We start from the raw sequence: 24379 nt of genomic DNA, 5'->3' as shown, positions 1-24379 counted from the left end.
GTCATTCGCAAAAAATTTGCAGATTGTTTCGTGTAAACATTCTTTCAACGATTTCACCTATGTGCGAGATAGGCTTAAGCGATCGCATAACGGTTTTTCCGTACGATGTATCGTTCCATCTAAACGCTGATCGTTATAAAAAAACATTGTTCATTCAAAATCGTTAATCGTGCGATCGGGCGAATTATCGCTCCGTGTAAAAGTACCATTACACTGTAGACACACAGAGCTCTTCACTGCAAGCACAAGCTCTGCTATCTGCACAGACACAGAGCTCTGCTATCTGCACAGACACAGAGCTCTGCTATCTGCACAGACACAGAGCTCTGCTATCTGCACAGACACAGAGCTCTGCTATCTGCACAGACACAGAGCTCTGCTATCTGCACAGACACAGAGCTCTGCTATCTGCACAGACACAGAGCTCTGCTATCTGCACAGACACAGAGCTCTGCTATCTGCACAGACACAGAGCTCTGCTATCTGCACAGACACAGAGCTCTGCTATCTGCACAGACACAGAGCTCTGCTATCTGCACAGACACAGAGCTCTGCTATCTGCACAGACACAGAGCTCTGCTATCTGCACAGACACAGAGCTCTGCTATCTGCACAGACACAGAGCTCTGCTATCTGCACAGACACAGAGCTCTGCTATCTGCACAGACACAGAGCTCTGCTATCTGCACAGACACAGAGCTCTGCTATCTGCACAGACACAGAGCTCTGCTATCTGCACAGACACAGAGCTCTGCAATGTAAACACAGTACTGCACTTTACAGACATGCACAGGCCTACACATTACACACACACAAGCTAAACACTGCACACAAACAGCACTGCTATGCCAACACACACAAAACTCTGCTATGCAAACACAGTACTGCACCTTATAGATGCACACAGGCCTACACATTACACAAACTGAAGCTCAACACTGTACACAAACAGCCCTGCTATGCACACACACATCATGCTTTTTGCCCCACAGACAAAACATATACATATGTGAAAGAGGTTTTGCATCACATCCCTTGCACCTTCAACCTCTCAGACTACTTTCAGTCTCCTTGTCCCGTCCATAGAGACTCTATTGTATGCCTATGATGGCAGAACTCAGAATGTCTTCCCCCTCAATTTCCAAATACTATATCCACCTACTGTCAGCAACAATGCCCTAATATCGGCATTCACAATACCACCTCAGTAGCCATTACATTGCCTCTATATTTCCAACCTGAGCATTCTCCACATTGCCCTCAATCTAAGCAGAATGGAGAAGATGAAAGGAAAGAGAACATCCCCAATCAGACATGACTTTACCTGTGAGTCACTGGATGAAACTGTGTATTCTGGTTTTTAACTGCATCTGATCAGTATTTTATATGTTTTTGGTATGGTGAGTTCGTCATGTCATAATATTGTGGTGTTATATAGACATGGCATGGTGTATTTTCCAGTCATTGTGTGGAGATCTAATTCAGTCATAGTATGGTGGTCATATCTATAGTATGGTGATATGTAATAATATTGTGCATAAGGTAAATCATATATATATATATATATATATATATATATATATATATATATATACATATATACAGAGTCTGGGAATTATGTCACTCCTTTTGCTGGCCTGGACTTGAACAGCACAGAAGAATAACATGAAGGCACTGCTTTCTATCTGCTCATAGGGTGGCAGTGGCAGCCAGCAGTGTGAGTTCCTCTTCTCTTCTCAATTTCCTCATGGTGATGGGCAAACTTTTTTGAATACCAAAATGGAACCATTACAAAGTACAACTTGTTCTGCAAACAGGCCTTGATATGACTATCTTTACAAAAAAAAAAAGAGTAATGTATGTTTATCCCAGGCAGGTTTAAATTCATTAAAAGTAAAGTAAAAAAGTTATTTCCTTCAACTAACCTCAGATTGTGTCCCTCCTCAACTGTATTTAGTACTTTAACATATTGAAAGATTTTGTTCATACACCTTTTCATTCTTTCCTCCAGACTGTACAGATTTAGTCTATGTTCACACAACGTATATTTTCGTAAAACCACGGCCGTTATTATGGTAATATATGTTACATGTCCGTCTATGGGATCCCGGCCGGTATCCCTCATGGCGCTGCAGAGAACAGACATATCAGTTTTCTGCGGCCGCTATTCAGTGATAGCGGCCGTAGAAAACCCTGTCAGTGCACACTATTGACCGAGTGGCTGCGGACGCATGCTCAATAGTATGCAGTGGGGAGTTCTAATGTGGGCACGCACTGATGCGCCCGGATCAGAACTCTGCAGCTGTAAAGATCATCTGGTCGGTACTGCAGTACCGAACGGGATGATCATTTCAGAGACCATTCTGTTACGTTGTGTGAACATAGCCTTAGGCTGGATTTACACAAAACGTATCTGCAGCGGATTTCATGCTGCGAGTTCACAGCGAAATCCGCTGTGGATACCTCGCCTGTCAGTGTTAATGTAATTACATACTCGCAGTGGGATTGTCATTGTAAGTGCTGGCCCCATTAACCCCCATCGGAAAAATACTTTGCCTGCTCCACGATCTGGCCGCATCTGAGGCCCCCAATTCCCTTCAGAACTTCAGAACCTCTGGAAGCCTCAGCTGTGGCCGGATCGTGGAGGTAGCAAAGTATGTTCCCGGTGTCAGGGGGTTAATGGGGGCGGCACTTGGATACTTGAAGCGAGATGACAATCCCAAGTCTCCCGGCGGTCAGCCAATCAGTGCGCAGGGCAGTGCTCTGATTGACTGTCCGCAGGGAGCTCCCAAAGCAGGGGTTATGTCGCTGAGTTTGACATACTCGCAGCTGGATGACAATAATGCTGTGAGTATGTCAGCCCATTAGTGAATAGGCAGGTATCCGCAGCTGATTTCGCATGTGAAACTGACATTGTCTTGCATTGTCATTGTTTAAAAAAAAAAAAAAAAAATTTAATACTTGAAATATTTCCTTAAAAATGTAATCTTTTTTGTATTGGACAAAAGAAAAGCAAAATATAGCAAATAAATAAAGGATTTATTTCTCTTCGTTAAGTCAGGAAATATCTTTTTCTGACTATGTTGAAGTATAGTTGGTACAGATCAAACATTTCATTGCTTTTGTGGCATTTGATTTTGCATTAAGTGGTATTTTTACTGAGAGTAAAATATTGTGTGTAATTGCTTTCCCTGTGGGTGTTGGACATTAGCTCAACATGAAAAGTTTGTGTAAATACCAATATGAGGATGAAAGGCAAATGAATAAAATACAAGCTGCATTAGATCTGTCTGTACTTTTAGAACTAAGTGGATGCATTGGAGGAGACGTCTTTAAGTTCTAAAGTTCTAAGTTTATACTACAGCGTGTTTTTTATCATTACTATTTTTGTTCTTTGGTTAGAATTAGGGAGGAGCAAATTTACAGTACTAGCAAAGCAAAGTGTTTTGCTAGGCTCAGACGTTGGCTTGTCAGCCAGCTGCTTTTGCTCTCCATGCCGATGTGCTCCGGGTGCTTGGAAAAGCTTGATCCAGTCTTGGGAAACTTCTCCCAGTTTTCCAGGACTGGATCCAGCTTTTTTAGGCTCCTCCCTAATTAAAATGATCCTGGTGTCCTTGTACTGTCAGTGTATATGGAAGAATGTTGCCATGAAATGGGATACACTAGGGAATACATGGGATACACTAGGGTTGTATAGGAGTATATTATATAGGCATCCCTGCAGTCAATTGTAATAATTGAATTTGCTTGTCTTCCGAGTTTTTTGGCCCTTGTTTTTTTTTTTCTTCTCTATAAAATTTATGGAACACTAGTCCCATGTGGCTCTCCTCATTGCCAGCACTTCTGGATTAGGCAGCTTGCAGTCATGTCAGTGTATCGTTTGATGTGTCCCTTTTACAGTTTGTCTGCTAGTGGAGGTGTTATGTGTACATCTGCATAGTGACCCAACAGAAATCACTAGTATTTATTTGATAAGCTGATATGTACTGGAAGACTTGAGATTTGTTAATAGAAGTAAATTACAAATTTCTGGCACTTTCTGGCACCAGTTGATTTGAAAGAAAAAAAAAAAAAGGTGAACTACTCCTTTAAGGCAGTAAGGCTTTTCCCCTATGTTCACATATTGTTTTCTGCCCTACATCAGGCTAAATGTTGCCAATCTGCCAATGCATGAAATGCTGATGCTTAGCTTGAATGACTTGATTCTGAATGTACTGTTTACAGTGTTTGTATGGGACTCAAAAAAATGGTAGACCACATTTCTGAGGCACTCACAAAAAATGTGTATGTACAGAAAATGGAATATCACTATGTTCGGGTTCAAGTCAAGGGGCCACTTGACAACGTCTGAATGTGCATCGACATCCCATTTTAAAAGTCTTTTCAACACATAGCCTAATACGAGACAAAGGGCGAGCTGTGAATTTGGGCCTTATTCACAGGGGGCCTTAATCTACGGATCTGTATTTCTGTACTCTAGTTAGTGCACATTGATGTCTATTGCAGACCCTTTTTTGTGCATTCCCTCGTAGAAATCAATCGGATCCACTATTTTCTACGGATTGAAACCTTTGGCATCTGTATTTCCGTAAAAAAAAAAAAAAAAACACAGATGAGTTATTAGTCACATGTTAAAAGGTTGTGTTTCTTAAAAACGGATTTACGGAAATACGGATGCACTACAGATGCCCAATCCATCATTTTTAGTGGATTGTACTGGTGGATAGCAGGAGAAATCTATGGACATGAACAAAATACTGAACTTAGCCTTACCGATAAACCTCCGCATGCAAACTTTAGGCCAAACCCTGTTTACCAATAAAGCTAAGATACACCTTCAATGGCTTTCAGCTGTTTCCAGACATTTATCTCTCTCATTCTCGCAATACATGTAAATGTTTAGCACAGCTGAATATTCATGTGTTCTCACTGGAGAGAGGAGAAATAATGTCAGACATCTCTGGCAGTGGCTTATCTTTCTGAGAACAAAAGTTAAAATCCAATATGCCCAACTCTTTTGTCCCCCAACATCATCTGTCGGGGATGAGTCTGGAGGCCCCAATACACTTCAGATAGTCAGCTGGTCCCACCAAAGTTGGTGGTTTGGGCCAATGTTTACCCAAAGTATATATGGACCTTAATTGGACACTGTAATTTCCAATTGGGCTCTGTAATTTCTGATATGTTATGGAGACATATAAAAAAGTTTCATAGGTTGAGGTCTGAATATTCTGTCCATAGGACGTCAAAAGTTTTCCAGAGTTGTAGGCGTTGGTGACATAGGATGTATTATAAGAGTAAGCGTTACATGGTAGTTAAGTTCCAAGTGCTCTAGTTAAAGTATTAGCTATCTGTTTAAGATCGAGTAGCTATTTGTAAAATTTTTAGGGCAGCATGGTTCTCGTACACAGGTCTTAAAGGGAATCTGTCAGCACCTTTTCTGCTTCTGAGGTGCTGACATTATGAGGAAGGTGTGTGTGTGTTACCTTTATTTTTATGCTTTTATTTTTGTACTTTTTCCACAATCTGATCCGTAACTTGCGGCACAAGTGCCAAAGAGGAGTCATGTTGCAGCGTTCGTGCCGCACTTCGTCTCGCCTCCCAACTACTTCCTCCTCCCAGCTTCACCTGAATATTCATTGCAGGCTGGCTCCGGCCTTTCTGGAGACGTCATCTGTCACTGCGCATGCTCCGCTCCTGAGAAACAATTCCGGCCGGAGCCTATGCCCTCAGTTAATGTGCACAGTGCGCCGCTCTGACGCTCTACGGCGCATGCGGCCATTGCCGTCAACGGTGCATGCGCAGCGACAGATGAGGTCGCAAGGGAGGCCGGAGCCAGCCCGCAATGAATATTCAGGTGAAGCTGGGAGGAGGAAGTAGATGGGAGGCGGGAAGAAATGTGCGGTATAAACGCGACACCATGACTCCTCTTTGGCACTTGTGCCGCAAGTTACGGTTCAGATTGTGGAAAAAGTACAGCGGCTACCGGAGAAGTAAAAGTAACACACACACTAACACACACAACTTCCTCACAATGTCAGCACCTCAGAAGCAGAAAAGGTGCTTACAGATTCCCTTTAAATTAGGCCACGCCGCCCCACACCTCTTAGTAAATCCGGCCGACCCTGCCCTCGACGCAACAAATCTATCATAATAAATGAGGTGCGGGAGCTTGCCGCCCCCCCCCCCCACACACACACACAAGACCCCCCTGCCTGCCAACGGGTGAGTGAGGGATAAGGCAGGCATACGCCAGGGAGAGGGGGCATACGCTTGGCCATAACCTACATAAATGTCTCCCAAAAAGTTTATATGTTCTCTCCATGTTTGTGTGGGTTTCCTCTCACTCCCAAAACAGTTAGATAAACGCATTTAGATTGCGAGCCCTACTGGGGACAGGGAACAAAACTGACAAACTATATAAATGCTAAAAGCATTAATATTATTGTTTACACCACATGAATAGAAAAAAACATGCCTATTATTTAACCAAAATTTAACTGAAACTATAGACAAGGGGATGATTTTAACAGTTAGTGGCAGCTAAAAATTATAGCTGCTGCCAGTTTTAACCTGACAATTGTGCGTTTTTTGTTTTTTTTTATATCTGGGATGAATACTTTTCACTGCCTTTAATGTATTCTTATTATATGCTTTCAGAAAACTGTACTTAGACATAGTTATAATTCAGGAAACAAAACAAAGTATATGTTATTTGTTTCCCTGACTTCCATTCCGCTTCTTTTGTCAGTCTTGCAGTTACCATGGCAACCATCATTGCTTTTCTGTCAGACAGATTTAGATTCACTCTCTTCTGTAAATAACTTATGGCTGAGGATGAGTATGATGACACTTATCAATAGTGCCTCATGTCCATGACACAATCATATATAAGCGCTGATGTTTTCTTAAATTAGAACAGCTAGCAAATGCAATTGTAGCCCATGTGTCAGATTGCTCATGCATTGCGGATAAAAGTTACGTTTAATTTTATGGGATTCTAGAATAATTAAATGATACAAATTTAGTTTTTTAAATATTCCTTTGCTGTGCTTTGTGAGTGCAGGAGGCGATCTTGTGGTAAACCCCTAAGGTGTTGTGTCGGAGGAGCGGCCAGTCACTTGCTAGGTGGTGAAGTGTGACGCCACTCCAGTGGTGGTTGGCTGAGATACAGCCGGGCCTGAAGATGTCATGTTGTGACGCCCGTGCCGGGTAGGCACACAGGTGTGCTGGCACACCTGCTTTTAGTTTAGAAGGCCTGTTGTACCTTGTTTCCCTGTGGACAGTGTCCTGCCAGGTTGCTACCGGGTCCCTTGGGATGATATCTCGGTTGGCCAGAGTGGTGTAGTGACCCTCCTGGACTATCGGAACTGCCACCCACAGAAAGAGGAAATGTCCCAAGGCTGTAGTGTACACTGTGTAGGTGTGAGATGAAGACTCACAGAGTCTCTTTATAATAAATAATCTTGTTTTTACTTGAAAGGTACTTGTGTGCAGCAAGTTATACAGCTTTGTGTTGACAGGGTACGCTTGATAGTTGCCTTGATACAGCATTTGATAAGACACATGGTAATACAACAACCAGATATGTGATAGAAATACAGTGAGGAGTACAGTTGTGCTGACTCTGTATCGTGTTGTGAAATACAGAGAAGCAGAGTAGCAGCGAGGAGGATGTCATGAGAGTCCCAACTCAAGTAGTACTGTGGTCTGCCAGAATGTTGGGGGATGAGGTAGAAGAAGAAGAAGAAGAGAATACTTGTGCCGTGTGTTGACCTTTGGGTCTTCACACCACCTAATGCCCGCCAGTGTAGCTGAACTGTCCTATGAGGGTGACACGAGGCCCCAGACCTTGTTACCTGGCATGAGTGGAATGCTCCTAGCTTACTGCTGTCTGTGGATACTGTGGTGCTCTGTGACTCTCCAAGTCCACGGTGTTGGTTGGGGTTGTCTCTGACTTGTCCTCTCCTGTGAGAGTTTACACTGCATAGTGTTGTGTAGTGTTACTGAGAAGAAAACCGTGTGCTTTCTCTTGTCTTGCTTCCTACCCATATGGGGATCTGACTAAGACTGCATTGCTTAAGAGTAAGGGGGCATGGCAGAGGGCCAGGGCCCGAGAGGAACCACTGTAGAGAGCTTTCTAGCTTGCGTCCTTCCTCTACAATGTCCAACACATAGACTCATGCACTTCCTCCCTCAGTGTATCTAAGGTGCGCTGTGAGTGGGTGAAGAGTTCCATAGAAAAAGTCAAGAGAGAGATGATAGGACAGAAGAAGAGAAGATTCCTATAGGTCCACAGATCCATGTGACACACAAATACACAATAACCCTTTACATGCTTCAACTGTGCAGCATCTAAGTACATATACCTAATACAGTGACATTTAGTGGCGAAACTCTATCACTACCTTCATCACCACATGTATACAATAAGTACAGGCTTTTTACGAAGGGTGTAACCAATAGCAGCACCTGTGGTGGGACAGCACAATCTATGATCAGCATCTGGTAAAAAGATTATCTATCTATCAGTGTAGTTGGTGCAAGACCAAAACCTTGTTTGTATTGTGATTAGGTTCTGTCCATTTCCTCAATGTACTGTTCAATTGTATACAGTGTAAGTAGGCACTTACCTCTCCTTGTGTCCGCAGTGAGCAGCGGGAGTGGCTGCAGGACCCCTGCTGGAAGTCATTTTGCCTGCCCCTGTCCTGGGTGATGGATTGTCCTTTTAGCCAATCAGTGACAGGAGCGAAATTCTGCCCCAGTCACTGACTGGCTGAGCAATCAGTCTATCAGGCGGGTCGTGAGGTGGACAACCCAAAGAACCTGGAGCCTCGTGGCGATCCCATGGCTGCCCATGCTGCTCACCGCGGACACAGGGAGTGGTAACTTCCTAATTTTCCCACCTCCCCCTGCAGGCTGCCAGCTTTTAGAAATTGACAGACTTTTCCTTTTAATTTATTCTTATTATACACCTATATATACTGAAAACTGTAATTAGGCATAGTTATAAAGTGTATATTTCTTGAATTATATTGTTTGGGACCCTCCAGAGTCTCCACTGACAGATAATAATGGGCATGATGGGATTTTATTGCCTGACGTGTTCTCAGAGAGATGCCAGAGCCATCTGACTGTGGCTTACCCTTCCCCATAGAAAAACATAACATTCAGCCATGCCGTAGGTTTTTATGCATGGGGAAATTGAGAGAGGTAACTGTAGGCTTAATGATCGTTAAGCAAAGAGTTATTAAAGGTCCTTTAAGGGTCCACTTTAGACAAAAAAAGGGCAAATAATCACAACATTATAGCTTCTTAATGAAAATAGTGATTTACTTAGTCATACGAAGGCAAGCAATGGTAGAGCCACTGTGTGTGTGTCTATATATATATATATATATATATATATATATATATATACACTCTTTGAACCATACTGCCAGCATACAGTAGTTTCCACAATGTCACATTGTCATTGAATTGCCCATCTTGCCAGCCTCATTAGCTATCACAGTCCTAACTCATTGCTATGGCCTTACTGATCTCCTCCTTCAGTGTCAGCAGCCAAGAAGATATGTGTGTGTGTGTGTTTATATATATATATATATATATATATGTATATATGCAATTTTTATTCCTTCCCATCAGCTTCTTTTTTTTTACTTATTGCAGGACTAAACGTGGGATATACAACAATGTAATCCCCGATATTCAGCAAAGTCATTCTATTATAAAGAGCTCACTTGCACACATGCAAGGGCTTCATCCAAAATTGTGCTACATTTGCATAATGTGCAAAATCTACTTTTTGGGTTTAGTTCTCTCATGAGTGTCTGAAAATGGATTCCTTAGAATCCTATTAAATCAATAAATCCTTTAAATAATCCTATTAAGAGCTTACAAAGAATACTGAAAATAATTACCACAAACCTGCGTTGGCTAAAGCTAATGCATAAAACGTTATCGTTAATTGATAGATATAAATGAAGCCTGTAATGAAATAAATTGTCTTGTTTTTAATCTGCTGTAGCATTGTTCTGCATAATTGTAAACTTTCTCCATGTGTGACAAATCCAGGATTATACTAAGCAGCAACTAGTAGCTAATCGTACATTAGCTTTTAGAGTATATTCACACAATCGATTTTTCCAATTCTGGAGAATCCATGATAGAAATCCAAAATTTTAAATTTTAAAATGGCAACAATCTGCAAGTGGATTAATCCCATTCAGCTTTTCTTCATACAATCCACCGCAGTAAGGGTCCATTTTGACAGAAATTTTTAACGACTAACGATAAACGATCACAAACAAGATTGTTTATCGTTAACCTGAAATCGTTCACCATATTACACAGAATGATAGTTGTTGCTTTTGATTGTTACTATGATTGTTACCGTGATCGTTACTATGATCGTTTACTCCATCTGATCCCAGCAAAACAATGAACAATGTGCAATTACAGCGGATGATTTATTATTTTTAATCGCTGCCTGCAATTACACAGGTGGATTATGGTTTAAATTCAAACAATATAACAATTTTTCATACAGTAATTGTCCTGTGTGATAGGGCCCTAAAATCCATGTAGAATACATTACTCCATTTATACAGTAATACAGATCACCCAAGTGAAAATTCCTTGCAGCAAATTTTGTATTTTTGTCCATTTTCCCTGTCAATTTAGTTTTCTGAGATGTTTTCTAAAGTTTGTGTGACGCAACCACAACCGACAGTTATTAAGCAAACCTTCATTATTTTGATGGGTTTTCTATTCTAAAAACCAGCCACTTCTAGTGTGAAAAAACCTTCCTTGATTTAATAAGGTTATGCACCACATTAACAAATTTTACGTGAAATAAAAAAAAAACAGCGAAAAGAGCTAAAAATGTGTGGATTGTTTGTAAATGAGGCCCAACGTACCTTTAGCCACAGTGCTGGACTGTTTTGGACTGGCTTTGCAAAACAAATTTCTACAAACTAGCACAAAAAACAAACACATAAACAAACAAACACATAAAAAAATGATAGATTGACATATACTTACAGATTTATCTCTGATCAAATCTGTTATCCTTCTCTGCATACATGTCACAGGGAGAGACAAACATATATTGCAAAGTTATTTTTTTAAGTAAATTTTTGAGGGGGAAAAATTTGTCCCAGAAAATTACCTCTAAAAAATTGTTTATGATTATTGTGTGGTTTTGTTGTTCTAGGTATCTAAAGATCTACAAGACAAGCAAAATGAAATTGAGGACCAGTTAAAGAATGTATCGTTATTTGAACTCCAGTTAAATCAGCTGACATTGTGGGCTTCAAGTGTGAAAGATCAGCTATCATTCTACAACCAAGTGGGAAGACCAGGCGTATTTAACATCAAGGTAAGAGGCCACAGGTGTTTAGAGGTGTAACTGGGCTCCAAGGCAAAATCAGAGCCTCGACTATAATACCAGTGTACCATGTTCTTATGTGGCAGAAGAGCCTTTGATACCTCTGTACCCATTGATCCAGATTTATCAAACTGGCGTAAACTGCTTGAAAATCAATCACAGTTGTTGTGTGTGTTTTTTTTAACTAAAGCACAGTGATAGGAAAAACTTTGTCAATCAATGTCAAGAGAACAGAAGCAGCGGCAGCTGAACACACTGACCCTTCTCTGGCAAGCACTGGACATGAGCTCCTTGCTTTCTAATGTATTTTCTTGAAATTTACTGTGCACAATGCAACAGGCGATAGACTGCTGAAAACAACGTATCTATCATTATATAATGCTGTGCTCAAAGAAGAAAAAAATAGGTTCCTAATAGGGATGGTCCGAACCTGCCGAGGTTCGGGTTCATACGAACCCGGACTCTAGGCAATGATTCCCGCTGTCTTAAACCTCCGTGGAGACGGTGGATAAAGCGGGAAGTCCGCCTGGAAAACTGGGATACAGCTTATGGCTGTGGCTGTATCCACCCTCTGCACGGATGTTTAAGACAGCGGGAATCATTGCCGAGAGTCCGGGTTCGTACGAACCCGAACCTCGGCAGGTTCGGACCATCCCTAGTTCTTAACATACAATTTGATGAAATAGTGTGCCTGGGATAAACATGTAGCTGTCCTAAGGAAATACTTAAAGAGCAGACTAGATGGATCAGAAGGTCTTTTTCTGCCAACAATCTTCTATGTTTCTATGACTTGTTTGCTTCATTAGTCTATGGAGTGAATGTCCAATGTCCCTGTGGGGAACATGTCTCAGGGGTGATCAGGAACTTTTGACAGGTCTGAGAACATTGCAAAAGTTACCTTGAAATATTATTCCAAGATAGATAAAATGAAAGGAAAAAACACATGACTCCAGGGCCGCATTAATAAAAACAGGGCTAACCCCTGATTCTCTGGACTTCCAAGACGTGTAATAGGCTTTGGCTTTGCATTTTGCTTTGTCACTTAACTAAACTACAGCTACTGTGTGGGAATTTGTTCTCACAATCTTGGAAGCCTACGTAAAACAGTGGGGGGGTCTCAGCAGTTTTTTTTCCCCTCAAAATGACGGACATCATTTTAAGTACCAAACAACTTTAATTACCAAATGACATTTTACTTTTTGTGCGCTAGTCATTACAATAACCACTGTTGGTAAATTTTTTTAAGGTCCAGATGGTAAAGATGGTGAAAGGACAGTGAAAAAGTGTGTCAACAATTAAAAATAACATTTGTTAATTGCAAAATAATGTCCGACAAATAATTGTCATGAACATCAATTTTACATCCATGCAAGCAATGTGAGTTATCCAATACATTATGGGGGAGATTTATCAAGCTGGTGTAAAGTAAAATTGTCTTAGCTGCCCCTAGCAACCAATCAGGGCGCCTATCTCTCTCTCTTTTTTTTTTTTTTTTGCACAGTGTGAACATAGCCATAAGCTGTCATTATGGGAAAACCCCTTTAATATTGATAGTCCTTTCACCCTAGACTTTTAAATTAACATTTGTATTTTATCTAGTTATAAAAGTATAATAGCTTAAAAGAATAGCAGAAATTCATAAATAATTCATTACACTGGTTTATAACTCCATTACATTGAATTGTGACTGAAGGTATGACGTTTTAGCAGATCTTCCATTGTTAATGAAGCTGTAGTCAGGGATGGATTTAGATTTCATACTGATCTACATATTTTTTTAATGCTCATGTTCCCTGTCGATAAATCAGGTTTAAGGGGTTATCCAGCGCTACAAAATCATGGTCACTTTCTTCCAGAGACAGCACCACTCTTGTCTCCAGTTTGGGTTTTGTAACTCAGTTCCATTGAAGTGAATAAAGCTTAACTTCAAACCCCACCTGAATTGAAGAGTCGTCTTGTCTCTGGAAGAAAGTGGCCATGTTTTTGTAACACTGGATAACCCTTTAAAGCTGACCATACACCTTAAATAGTTTTCATTCACTTGATTTTTAGGTCATCCGTCCCAATTCCCCTATATATATGCATGTTTAGCTTTAGATCTATTTTAGGGTATATATGACTTTTTGATCATCTCTTACTTTTTTATGGGTGTAATGGTCCTTTTACATGGGCCAATGTGACGAAATGAGTATTGTTTGCATTGCCTTGACTTGGCACAATCAATCCAGTGGACGATCAATGTATCATTCGTGCAGCAATTAACATTTATTGTTATCCACCGCACATCTCCTGTTTACACAGGAGTAAGTTTGTGTAAAGTAAATTTTATCACAAAAATAAAAATGCGATTGTGATTTCACTGTAAAGGCCCTTTAAGACAGGCCAATAATCGGCAATGAACATTTCTAGAAATACTCATTGAGCCGATAATTTTCCTGTGTTAATTTGTCAGCGAGCAGCTGATGAGCAGGAAAATGCCTGCTTGTCAGCTGATTGCTGACACTTTTACACGAGCAGATTATTGGCCGAATTACCATTTCTAGGAATATCCTTTGCTGATAATCAGTCAGTGTAACTGGGCCTTTAAAATCTTAAAATTCTGGCATGCCATTTTTATTTATTTAGTTACCTATTTAATGGAAATGTCTTTGTAGGGGAACTATCATGTTAGTTTTATTGTACTGGTCATTGTTGTTGTGGCAGTACCAATTATGTGTAGGTTTATGTTTTTTTACTCAGTTGATACTCGAAAAATTAATGATACTCAAAAGAAGTTGTCTTCTATTCTTTAAGTTTTTTTTATTTAATTACTTGATCATTGCTATATAATACATTGCAGTATTTCTGACAATGCCTGTCAGTGTAAGGCTATGTTTCCACAACTTTTTTCCCTCTGTTTTTTAAAAGAAAAAAATTATGCCAACCATTTCACGGTTTTGCTGCCTGTCAATGACGACTATTGTATGTCTATTGTATGTCTATTGTACTATTGTAGTCTAGGTGGACTAATTGCCCTTGTGTCTTGTGGGTGTGTCTTAAATTAAAAAGTCAATTGAATTCAATAGTAAAGAACAAGAAAGGATAGTAAAAAAAAGAACTGTATGTGAACAACTTAAAAAAGACGTCCGCAAATAATTGTCCTGATCATTATTTTGAAATCTGCACACACAATATCTGTCATTGAATATTCTGTGTGCATTGGGTGGCTGTCATTCTACAGACTTCAATGCATTGCGATCAATTAAAATGCGGCAATATCAGACATCTTTTTAAAAAGAAAAAGTGGACGCTTTTTCTCTCTCTCTTTTTTTTTTTTTTACTCAGTGTAAACTGACAAAAACTTTTAATAAAAGTACACAGAAGACAGACATTAGGGTCTTCATTAGGCTCTCTAACTGCCATGAAAACTAAAGAGTACCCTGTGTCTACATTTTGGGGGAATAGCTGTCACTATTGACCATGGCATCTGAAATGTCAAAAGGCCAAGATGAGTAATTTCATTTTAGAGAACTGTCAACTGTAATAAACAGATGACTTCTATTGCCAATAGTGCAGAAAGCCCACACCATACTCGTGGCATATTTTTATGGTGCGTGTAAATGTGTGTGCCAGACAGATAGTGCCAGACAGTTATAACTCAACTCTTGTTTTATTTGGTGTCATCTTTGATAAGCCATTGGGATGATACAATGTTTTTTGAGGGTATATCTAGTGGGTTTTAATTTCGAGCATAAAATACCTTTAAATGAATGCAATGCGTTTTTTCCTGTCAATCTGCCAAAATTGTGAACAGAAACATCACAGAGTCTACACCATTCAAGGGTTATCTTTTTATATGTATGTACTGAGGATACAGTATACCTGCATTACATATACATATACCTGCATTTGAAAGGGCTACAAACATTTTACATAATGGACGCGTAATTTTTGATTTTTGTTCACTATAAGCATTTTTTTGTTTCCCAGAAAACATAAGCGATGGCAATACTAACATGTACAATCTGATTATCTTTTACATGTTCCATTATTAGAGTCTCATTTCAGTTTTATTGTAGAATTTTGACCTGTTCCAATAGACAACTCTTTGAATACTCTCAGGATTGGCACATGTTCATTTGAGATAAGCAGTCAATCTGTTCCAGTCGCAGAATCCCCATGACCTGTTGTGTTATCTATTGTAAGTCATTTGTAAATCTTGTTGCAGTCATTTAACTTCTACTGTTACTATTCTACTATTTTTTTTATTTTTTTTTTATATCTGTTAACAGTAAGACATGACATTTATGGGGCAGTCTGCATCCAGACTCAGCACTAAGATTACTTGACAAACACAGTAATACAAAAATATGATGAGCCAAAGATACTAACAGGCACAGCTTGCCATAGATGTCTATACTTGATCAAACACATTTTGTTAAATTTTTGGTCATAGTACACAGTTCAATATAACGACACATGTATACCATGTATTACAGATGTCCACACACACACATACACACACACACATACATACATACACACACACACACACACACACACACACACACACAATTTAATATATTGCATATAAAATCACAACTTAAATGTAAATGTATGTATGTTGAGCATTACCTCAATTCATTAGTATACCATGAAGATCAAGAGGGTGTGGATTTCATTTTTAAAGCGACTCTGTACCCCAATATGCCCCCCCCCCACACACACACACCGCTTGTTCCCACAGATAGCTGCTTTTAACCCAAGATCTGTCCTGGGGTCCGTTCGGCAGGTGATGCAGTTATTGTCTTAAAAAACTACTTTTAAACTTGCAGCCCTGTGTCAAATTGGTGTGGCCTAGGGTACCAGTGCCCTAGGCCTGCATCGCCTCTCCGTCCCTCCTCATCACCCTCTTTATCATTAGGAATGCCACAGCCAGGATTTCTCCTATTCATCATGTAACGATCCAGCACATTTTCAATATTCAGACAAGTGATGATTAGGAGAAATCCTTTCAGGGGCATTTCTAATGATGAAGAGAGGGGAGAGGAAAGACTGGGAGGCAATGAAGATCTACAGCACAGACACTGTATGCCACGCCAATTTGACACAGGGCTGCAAGTTTAAAAGTTGTTTATTAGGACAGTAACTGCATCACCTGCCAAACGGACCCCAAAATTAAAAACAGCTATCTGACTGTACAAGCCGTTTGGAGGGGGCAGATTGTAGGTACAGAGTCGCTTTAAAGTTGTTATATAGCAAGTTATGAGTATATGGAAATAAGTCATTAAACCGGATTTATTTTGGAGTTTCAAAGGCTATCCCCCTCCATAGCTTTGGCATATGCCTTCCTCTGCATTAACACAGTAGTATTTTAGGTTAGTCTAGATGGACCTGTGTCTGATTATGTAACTATGCATTATAAGATACTTTATTTTACAATATCAGGGAAGGGTTAAAAGCAATATAAAACTGCCTGCTGCAAATCATGTCTTCAGTCCCCTGATGTTAGCTGTAGTAAGAATTGAGTTAATTTTAAATATACAGCACAGAGGTCATCAGGTTCCAATTTGACTGATGATATCATCAGCCGAACACTGGTCTTCTGGGAATTGGTATGACAATGCGCCTGGTATTCTCACTAGGAATATAAGAACCTGTACACTCCTTCCCAATACCAATTATTTCTTTGAAAAGTACTAAAATATTTGCTGAGCCAGATGTTTCCACATTTTCAGAGCTAAAATGAATGGCATGATAACAAAGTCTATTACCACATTTAAAACAGCAATTAGATTGACTTAAATGAGAAGTGTGAAACAATATGCCAGAAGATTGGATTTCATTAATGAAAAGGCATTTGGCTGTTTCAAGCGCATATGGCTTAGTGAAGTCACTAAATCTTTAGATCATTTTGACGGTTGCTGCATTATTGACTTACATTGTATAGTACAAGCACGAAACAACTTGCATTTATGAGAGAATTTTGTTCACATGTTGAAAATACAGTAACATTTTATGTAGTGTTGTATACCATGCATTAAGGTTAAGTTTGCAAGTAGTTTATGTGTGGGCAGCATATGTTATCTTATTTTTTATTTAAAATGCTTATCAATTTTTGAGTAGGAAATGCTGCTGAAAACTTTCTTATATTCGCTATTGCTGGCTTACAGCAGATATTGGCTATGTTCACACACTGCCAAAATGATGGCCATTGTTAGCAGATGGCCGTCATTTAATGAAAAATTGTTGTTTTAAAACAAGGCCGTTATTATACAAATAACAGACGTTATTTGCAAATAATAATGGCCAGCCAATAAAAACAGCTGTCAGTTTGATGGTGTGTGAACATAGTCATTAGTTAGATAATTCCATTGTATCCTAAAGGCCCTATTCCACCAACAGATCTGACAACAGGTTATCTGCCAAAGATTTGAAGCCAAACCCAGGAACAGACTATAAACAGAGAACAGGTCATAAAGGAAAGACTGGATTTCTCCTCTTTTCAAATCCACTCCTGGGTTTGGCTTCAAATCTTTGGCAGATAATCTGTCGTCAGATCTGTTGGTGGAATAGGGCCTTATGATTTAGGCTATGTTCCCACGCTGTAGAAACGTGATCATTAGTTCTGGTCGTATGTAGCGTTAAACAATGGCCGTTCACTCGGAAAGGCTGCTGTTTCTACTTGTGGGAACATAGCCTTCATATGGCAACTAATGGCTTACGTTGACTACCAATACTTCCCTAAGGCTAAGTTCACACTATGTAAAAATTATGTCCGTCTTTTATAACAATAGCCATTAATGTGCCATCATTTTTACATAGTGTGACCTAGCCTAACTCAAAAGTTTACACTTACTGTAACAACCACAATCAGTAACTTGAAATCAGCATGTTTCTGAAAAACTAGATGAAAGGGTTTGTCCAATTTAGATAATGTAATGATGTCAATGGGTCACTTGACTACAGAATCAGGCTTTAACTTAAGCTGTCAGCTGTTCTGAGTCCATACAATTGCTCTCAGTACTTAGATATCCCCAGGACTTATCGTATACAGAATAAGCATAATCATTCCACAATTATGCTGAACTAGAAAATGTACCCGGCGCTGCCCAGGTATAAAGTGTCAGTGTGTTAATTAGATTTGTTCCAAGGTTGCCCAGGAGGCAAATCTATGTCCTTGTTTGCTATTTTGTTTAAGTGGAAATCGCCAGGAGCCCTATATACCCCTACATACACTATATACCCTGACAGTTCTGCACTGTTTATGTAAATTGTAGGTTTGAAATAAACTAAAAACTTTAAACCTCCTAAATACCTAATAGCCGAACTGAGATGTCATCATATGATTAGACTGATTAGCCTGGTTATATACAACATTGTCAGTGTTATATACAGCCTGGTTATATGCAACATTGTCTGTGTAATAGACAGCCTGGTTATATGCAACATTTGCAGTGTTATACAGTGTACAGCCTAGTATACAACATTAACAGTGTTATACTGAGCCTGGTTATATACAACATTGGCAGTGTTATATACAGCCTGGTTATATACAACATTGGCAGTGTTATATACAGCCTTGTTATGTACAACATTGGTAGTGTTATGCTGAGCCTGGTTATATGCAACATTGGCAGTGTTATATACAGCTTGGTTATATACAACATTAGCAATGTTATATACAGCCTGGTTATATACAACATTGGTAGTGTTATATACAACATTGGTAGTGTTATGCTGAGCCTGGTTATATACAACATTGACCGAGTTAGTAGAGGTCCTGTATACCTGTAGTATATAGTTGGTGGAGGTCCTGTATATCTGTAGTGTGTAGTTTAGGGTTCCCCCCTGCTGACTGCAGACCATAAGTAAGGTGTGGGTGCAGAAAACCTGCAGCTTATAATAATAAGTGTATACACAATCCTGCATCATCATAATCTGGCCCTCTTCGGCACTACCTTTCATCCTTGGTGAGGACAACACAGAAAAAGGTTTCAAAGTTTCTAATACTGTATACACTCCCCCCCCACACTGCAGGTAGCCCCCGTACTGTATACACTTCCCCACCCCTGAATTAAGCCCCCGTACTGTATACACTCCCCCTTGCAGGTACTCCTATACTGTATACACTCCCTCCCTGTAGGTAGCCCCCATGTTGTATACACTCCCACTGAAGGTAGCCCCCATACTGTAAACACCCCCACCCCTGTGGGTGGCCCCCATACTCTATACATTCACCCACTTGCAGGTAGCCCCATACTCAATACACCTACCTCCTTGCAGGTAGTCCCCATAATGTATACAATCCACCCCCGCAGGTAGCCCCCATACTGTATACACTTCCCCCATTCTTGCAGGTTGCCCCCATATTGTATACACTTCCCCCTTACAGATAGCACCCATACTGTATACACTCCCCCCTGCAGGTAGCCACCATGCTGTATACACTCCCCCTTTCAAGTAGCCCCCATGCTGTTTACCCCCCAGGTAGCCCCCATGCTGTGTACATTCCCTAACACCCCCTTACTGCATACATTCCCCAACACCACCACCCGGCAGGTAAGCCAATTACTGTATACACTGTATATACACTGTACACTGTTAGGGTGCCTTCACACCTACCAGATCCGCAGCGGATTTCACGCAAAATCCGCTGCGGATCCAGTGTCATTATACGCTATGACAATACATACTGACATCCCACTGTGAGTATGTAAATTAACCTCCTCGGTGGCCGGAGCGTAACTTACACTGACAAAGGCCCCCATCATCCCGCCGGCACAGACCACTGTTAGATGGTGCAAAAAAAATAAAAAAATAAAAGTAGTAATCCTTTTGGTTGCTAAGGCTTTCAACTGCCGTTTCTGCTGGGGAGCTGCAGCACTAATTATATCTATCACCTGTGTGTGCAGTGTGGAGATTCTCCCATTCATATCTATGGGGCGCTCTTCCCCCTCCTCTCCTTTACATCTGGCGGGGACGGGACCTTCGCTCTAACCTTCCCGGGCACCCAATGTATCTGTGGGCCAAATTTGGGGTCAAACGGTTCAGGCGTTTGGAAGTCTATATGGGACAGACAGAAAGACAGACAGAAGGACAGACAGACTTTTATTTTCATGATATAGATACCATACCTTGTATCATAACCTTGTATTAAACGTAAGAAGCAAAAACAAATGGCAACCCACCATTAAATGTCTTTGGCCAATTGTTGTCAAATAGTCTACAAGGAAGTAGTAATTCTGCTCAAACAAAGCTCAAAACACACAACAGGAGGACACAAACTGACAGATTTATCTGAGAAAACCAAAGCCTAAAAAGGATATAGGTGTTTCATTTATGGGCCACAACAATACGTTTCTTTGAGTGGTTCTCAATTAAATTTCTGTCGGTGGCAGCAGAGTGTAGGTCTAACAAATGCATGTGCTACATACTGTATGTGCTGCATTGATCTGTATGATAAATGGAAACACATCCACTAGGGTATAAAGATATATATATGTTTTAAGAAATGATTTATACAATAAAATTAAATGATTTATCATACAAAATAAATCTATCCTATAGTAAAAATTCAGAGGACCACCATTCTTTAAATAAATAATAAATAAACATGTGGTAGTGAACTACCAATCAAAATTTGTGAGTACGGTGAAAACCTCTATTAAACTCTGCCTCTGCCTGCAAAATTGCTGACTTTTAGCCATTTGCTAGAAAAAAATAGAATAAAAAGTTGTCAAAAGTCACAAACAAATGCAAAATGGGTACCAATAAAAATAAGCCCTCATGCAGCCCCACAGACTGATTTTTTTTTATAGGAGTTAGAATTAGTAAAAGTAGTAAAATAAAATAAAAGGTACATATATTGGGTAGAGTTGTAATCATACCGATCTGAATATACATATACAGTTTTACCACATAAAAAATAAAATATTTTTTTTTCTACTGAATATTTTCTCCTGGTTTTATGGAACAGTCAGGAGTATAATTAAAAGTAAAATTGGCTTTTAAAAGGTAACAAGGAGAAAACAAAAACTCAAACATTTTAATTGGCTGCAGACTTAAGGGGTTAACCTAGCTTGCATCAAAAGGGGTTGTGTAAAAAAAAAATGGTTTTAAACTGTGTGAACCTATTTCAAGTTAAACATGTTTCAAGTGTACAGCATTTGTAAAACTATACTGTTTGCAAAATATAGATTGACTAATCCCCCATTTGCCCCCCAACTTTGACAGCTGCATTCGATTACTGTGTTAGTGGCACGGCGATCGGACCATGTCCGCTAATAGCCACGGTCCTGGGCTACGAGCAGCACCCGGGACCGTGGCGGTTCAGCTATCCAAAGGTACAAGCGGTTTGGGGTAGGCAGATTGTGGGTACAGAGTCACTTTACCTGATGCCCTTGGTTATGACTCAGGTGGGCCATACATACTCAATATAAATGCAGTCTCTAGGAAGTATTGGCTGTTGGTCTCCACTTAGCCTGCAAGCAAAGGGAGTTGTTTAAAGGTGTGTGCTCTTTTGTATGCCAACAGCAGGGTCACAGTTAATAGAGGAAAGCAAGAAGAAATTAAATCTATGTTGGAGGGGGGGGGGGGGGGGGGGTTGTACAGGAATTTAAGGTACTTTACTAAAATCACCACATGTGTACTCCTTTACATATATGTATGTGATACATTTCTGATCTTATCAATTTTGATTTATGGTACAAACCCTTTTAATATCCAAAGTTGCCTCACGTTTGCATGATCTTAATAAAGACACCTGGTCTAAACCCATTTTTTTTTTTTAATACTGCTAAAGTGACCTTCAATGTTTTTAGAAATGATGGAATTGATATTGTAAACTTCTAAAATATTGATCCTAGGTCTTTCCTTAGGCCCCCTTGCCACGGCTGGAAAATCTGTCCAGATTTCTTGTCAGGCTTTTCTGTCCAGGCATGATGGGAATTGTAGTTTTGCAACAGCTGGAGGGACGAAGGTTCCCCATTCCTGCCCTAGAACTGCAACCCCCACTATGTTCTGTTAACAGTTCATGGTGCGAGTATTAGTTTTGCAGCCTGTGGCCATTCAGGTTGCAGAACTACAACCCCCCTGAAACCCTATTTTCAGTGCTCTGAGTTGTAGTTCTGCATCAGATTAGAGGATGACACGGTACACGAGGGGGAGACAGTGGCATGGTACATGAGGGGGAGATGGTGGCACAATACACTAGGGGGAGATGGTGGCTCAGTACACTAAAGGCAATGTGGGTACATAATTTGAAACTTTTTTTTTCCTGATCAGAAAATACTGTCAGGAAATCCTGACGCTTTCCTAAAGCGTTGAGACCTCCTGATCAGGATTTCCTTACAGTAAAAACTAACACGGACATTTGAAGGGGGCCTTATAGTCTGCATAAACTTTGTCAATACAGTAAATTGTCCACATTAAGAGCTTTTGCAGGGCAGTCCATCATATATGTAACCTGTCAGCTTGTTATACAGTAAGTTGAGTTTATGTGAAGAGGTGTGTAGCATCTTGCTGGATGAACACAGTGTTTTTAAATTCAAATCAATGCGCAGGAATGACTTTTAAATGACTATCAAGGGAAGTGCTGCTAATGTGAAGCCTTGATTAATCAGCACCCTACAGTTATGTTTAGACGAGTGCGTGTATTCATTATTAACTGATACTAAAGGAAAGCCAAAGGATTGACTAGGAATTAAAAGCTGTCAGAGACCATCACTCACAGGGAACAATGATTACAAACTGAAGGTTAGGAACAAAATTCTTGCATAGCTGCCTTGCAATGTTACTTTCACACAGTAAACATATTTAGGTGGACAGATTTTTACACCCATATCCAGAAAGACATAAGTGACAAGTAACTGTATCTTACCTTGACTGGACTTAATTGTCACAAAGCAATCAAAATTGACTATGTTAATCTTTTAACCCCTTCGCGTCAGCAATACGTATATATACGTTCGTGCAGCAAGTCACTTGTACCGACAGTTGGGGGTAAGACACGTACTTCCATCCTGTTGGATCGTTGATCTGTACATAGTCTGCTCTTAGGCAGACTCTATGTAGATCGCTGATAGTACTGATCTATTCTATGGCATTTGGCATTACATCGATCATTATATGCAATCAAATGATTGCATGTTTAACAGTAAAATAAAAGTAAGAATGCTTTTTAAGGATTTCATGCTGCGGATTCGCAGCGAGATCGGCTGCGGATCCAGTCCCATTCATTTCTATAGAGCACATACTCGCAGCGGGATTGACATCCCACTGTGAGTATGTACTTTAACCGCCCGCAGCCCGCTACGGGGAGCATGTAATACCTGCTCTGGCGACGTGGCTGCAAGTCAGGCTCCCAGCTCCGTTCCCAGTCAGCAAATCAGTGCACGACAGCACTGATTGGCTGAACGGGACCGAAGCCAGGAGCCTGACTTGCAGCCGTGTCGCCAGAGCAGGTAATGTATGCTCTCGGCGGCGGGCGGGTTAAAGCATATACTTACAGCGGGATGTCAATCCTGCTGCGAGTATGTGCTCTATAGGAATGAATGGGACTGAATCCACAGCGGATCTCGCTGCGAATCCGCACGATGAAATCCGCTGCGGATCCGTTAGGTGTGAACGCACCCTAAAAGTATTTAAAAAAAAAAACCTTATACCACCCCCATAAAAGTTTAAATTACCTCCTTGTCCATTATAAAAATTAAAATACACAAAATAAATAAATATACATATAATATATCGTTGCATGCGGTATTGTCCGATCTATTAAAATATAAGAATATTGGTCCCACAGGGTGAACGGTGTAAACGGAAAAAAAAACAAAAAAAAAAAACAGGATTGCTGATGTTTTTAAATTATATAGCAGAAAAAAATTAAAAGCGATTAAAATTTTTCTTTTACACTAACATGATCCTAATAATAAAAAAAAAAGATCATGGCGCAAAAAACGACACCACAAGCAGTCCTGTAGGTGGAAAAATAAAAGCATTATTGCTCTT

The 24379-nt window shown here is 40.1% G+C and overlaps 1 protein-coding gene across 12 annotated transcripts in view; it reads left to right on the top strand.

The window, feature by feature from the left end:
- Window positions 1-24379, top strand: part of DMD (dystrophin) — a 1858252-nt gene that overhangs the window by 1178847 nt on the left and 655026 nt on the right. For all 12 annotated transcript variants that reach the window (XM_069970999.1, XM_069971008.1, XM_069971005.1 and 9 more), the window contains one exon: window positions 11219-11383. In XM_069970999.1, the coding sequence (XP_069827100.1) occupies window positions 11219-11383 (165 nt within the window). The remainder of the gene's footprint in view (window positions 1-11218; window positions 11384-24379) is intronic.

The sequence above is a fragment of the Dendropsophus ebraccatus genome, chromosome 5, assembly GCF_027789765.1.
Source record: "Dendropsophus ebraccatus isolate aDenEbr1 chromosome 5, aDenEbr1.pat, whole genome shotgun sequence".
Lineage (NCBI taxonomy): Eukaryota > Metazoa > Chordata > Amphibia > Anura > Hylidae > Dendropsophus > Dendropsophus ebraccatus.
This window is presented reverse-complemented; position numbering and strand designations above follow the sequence as displayed.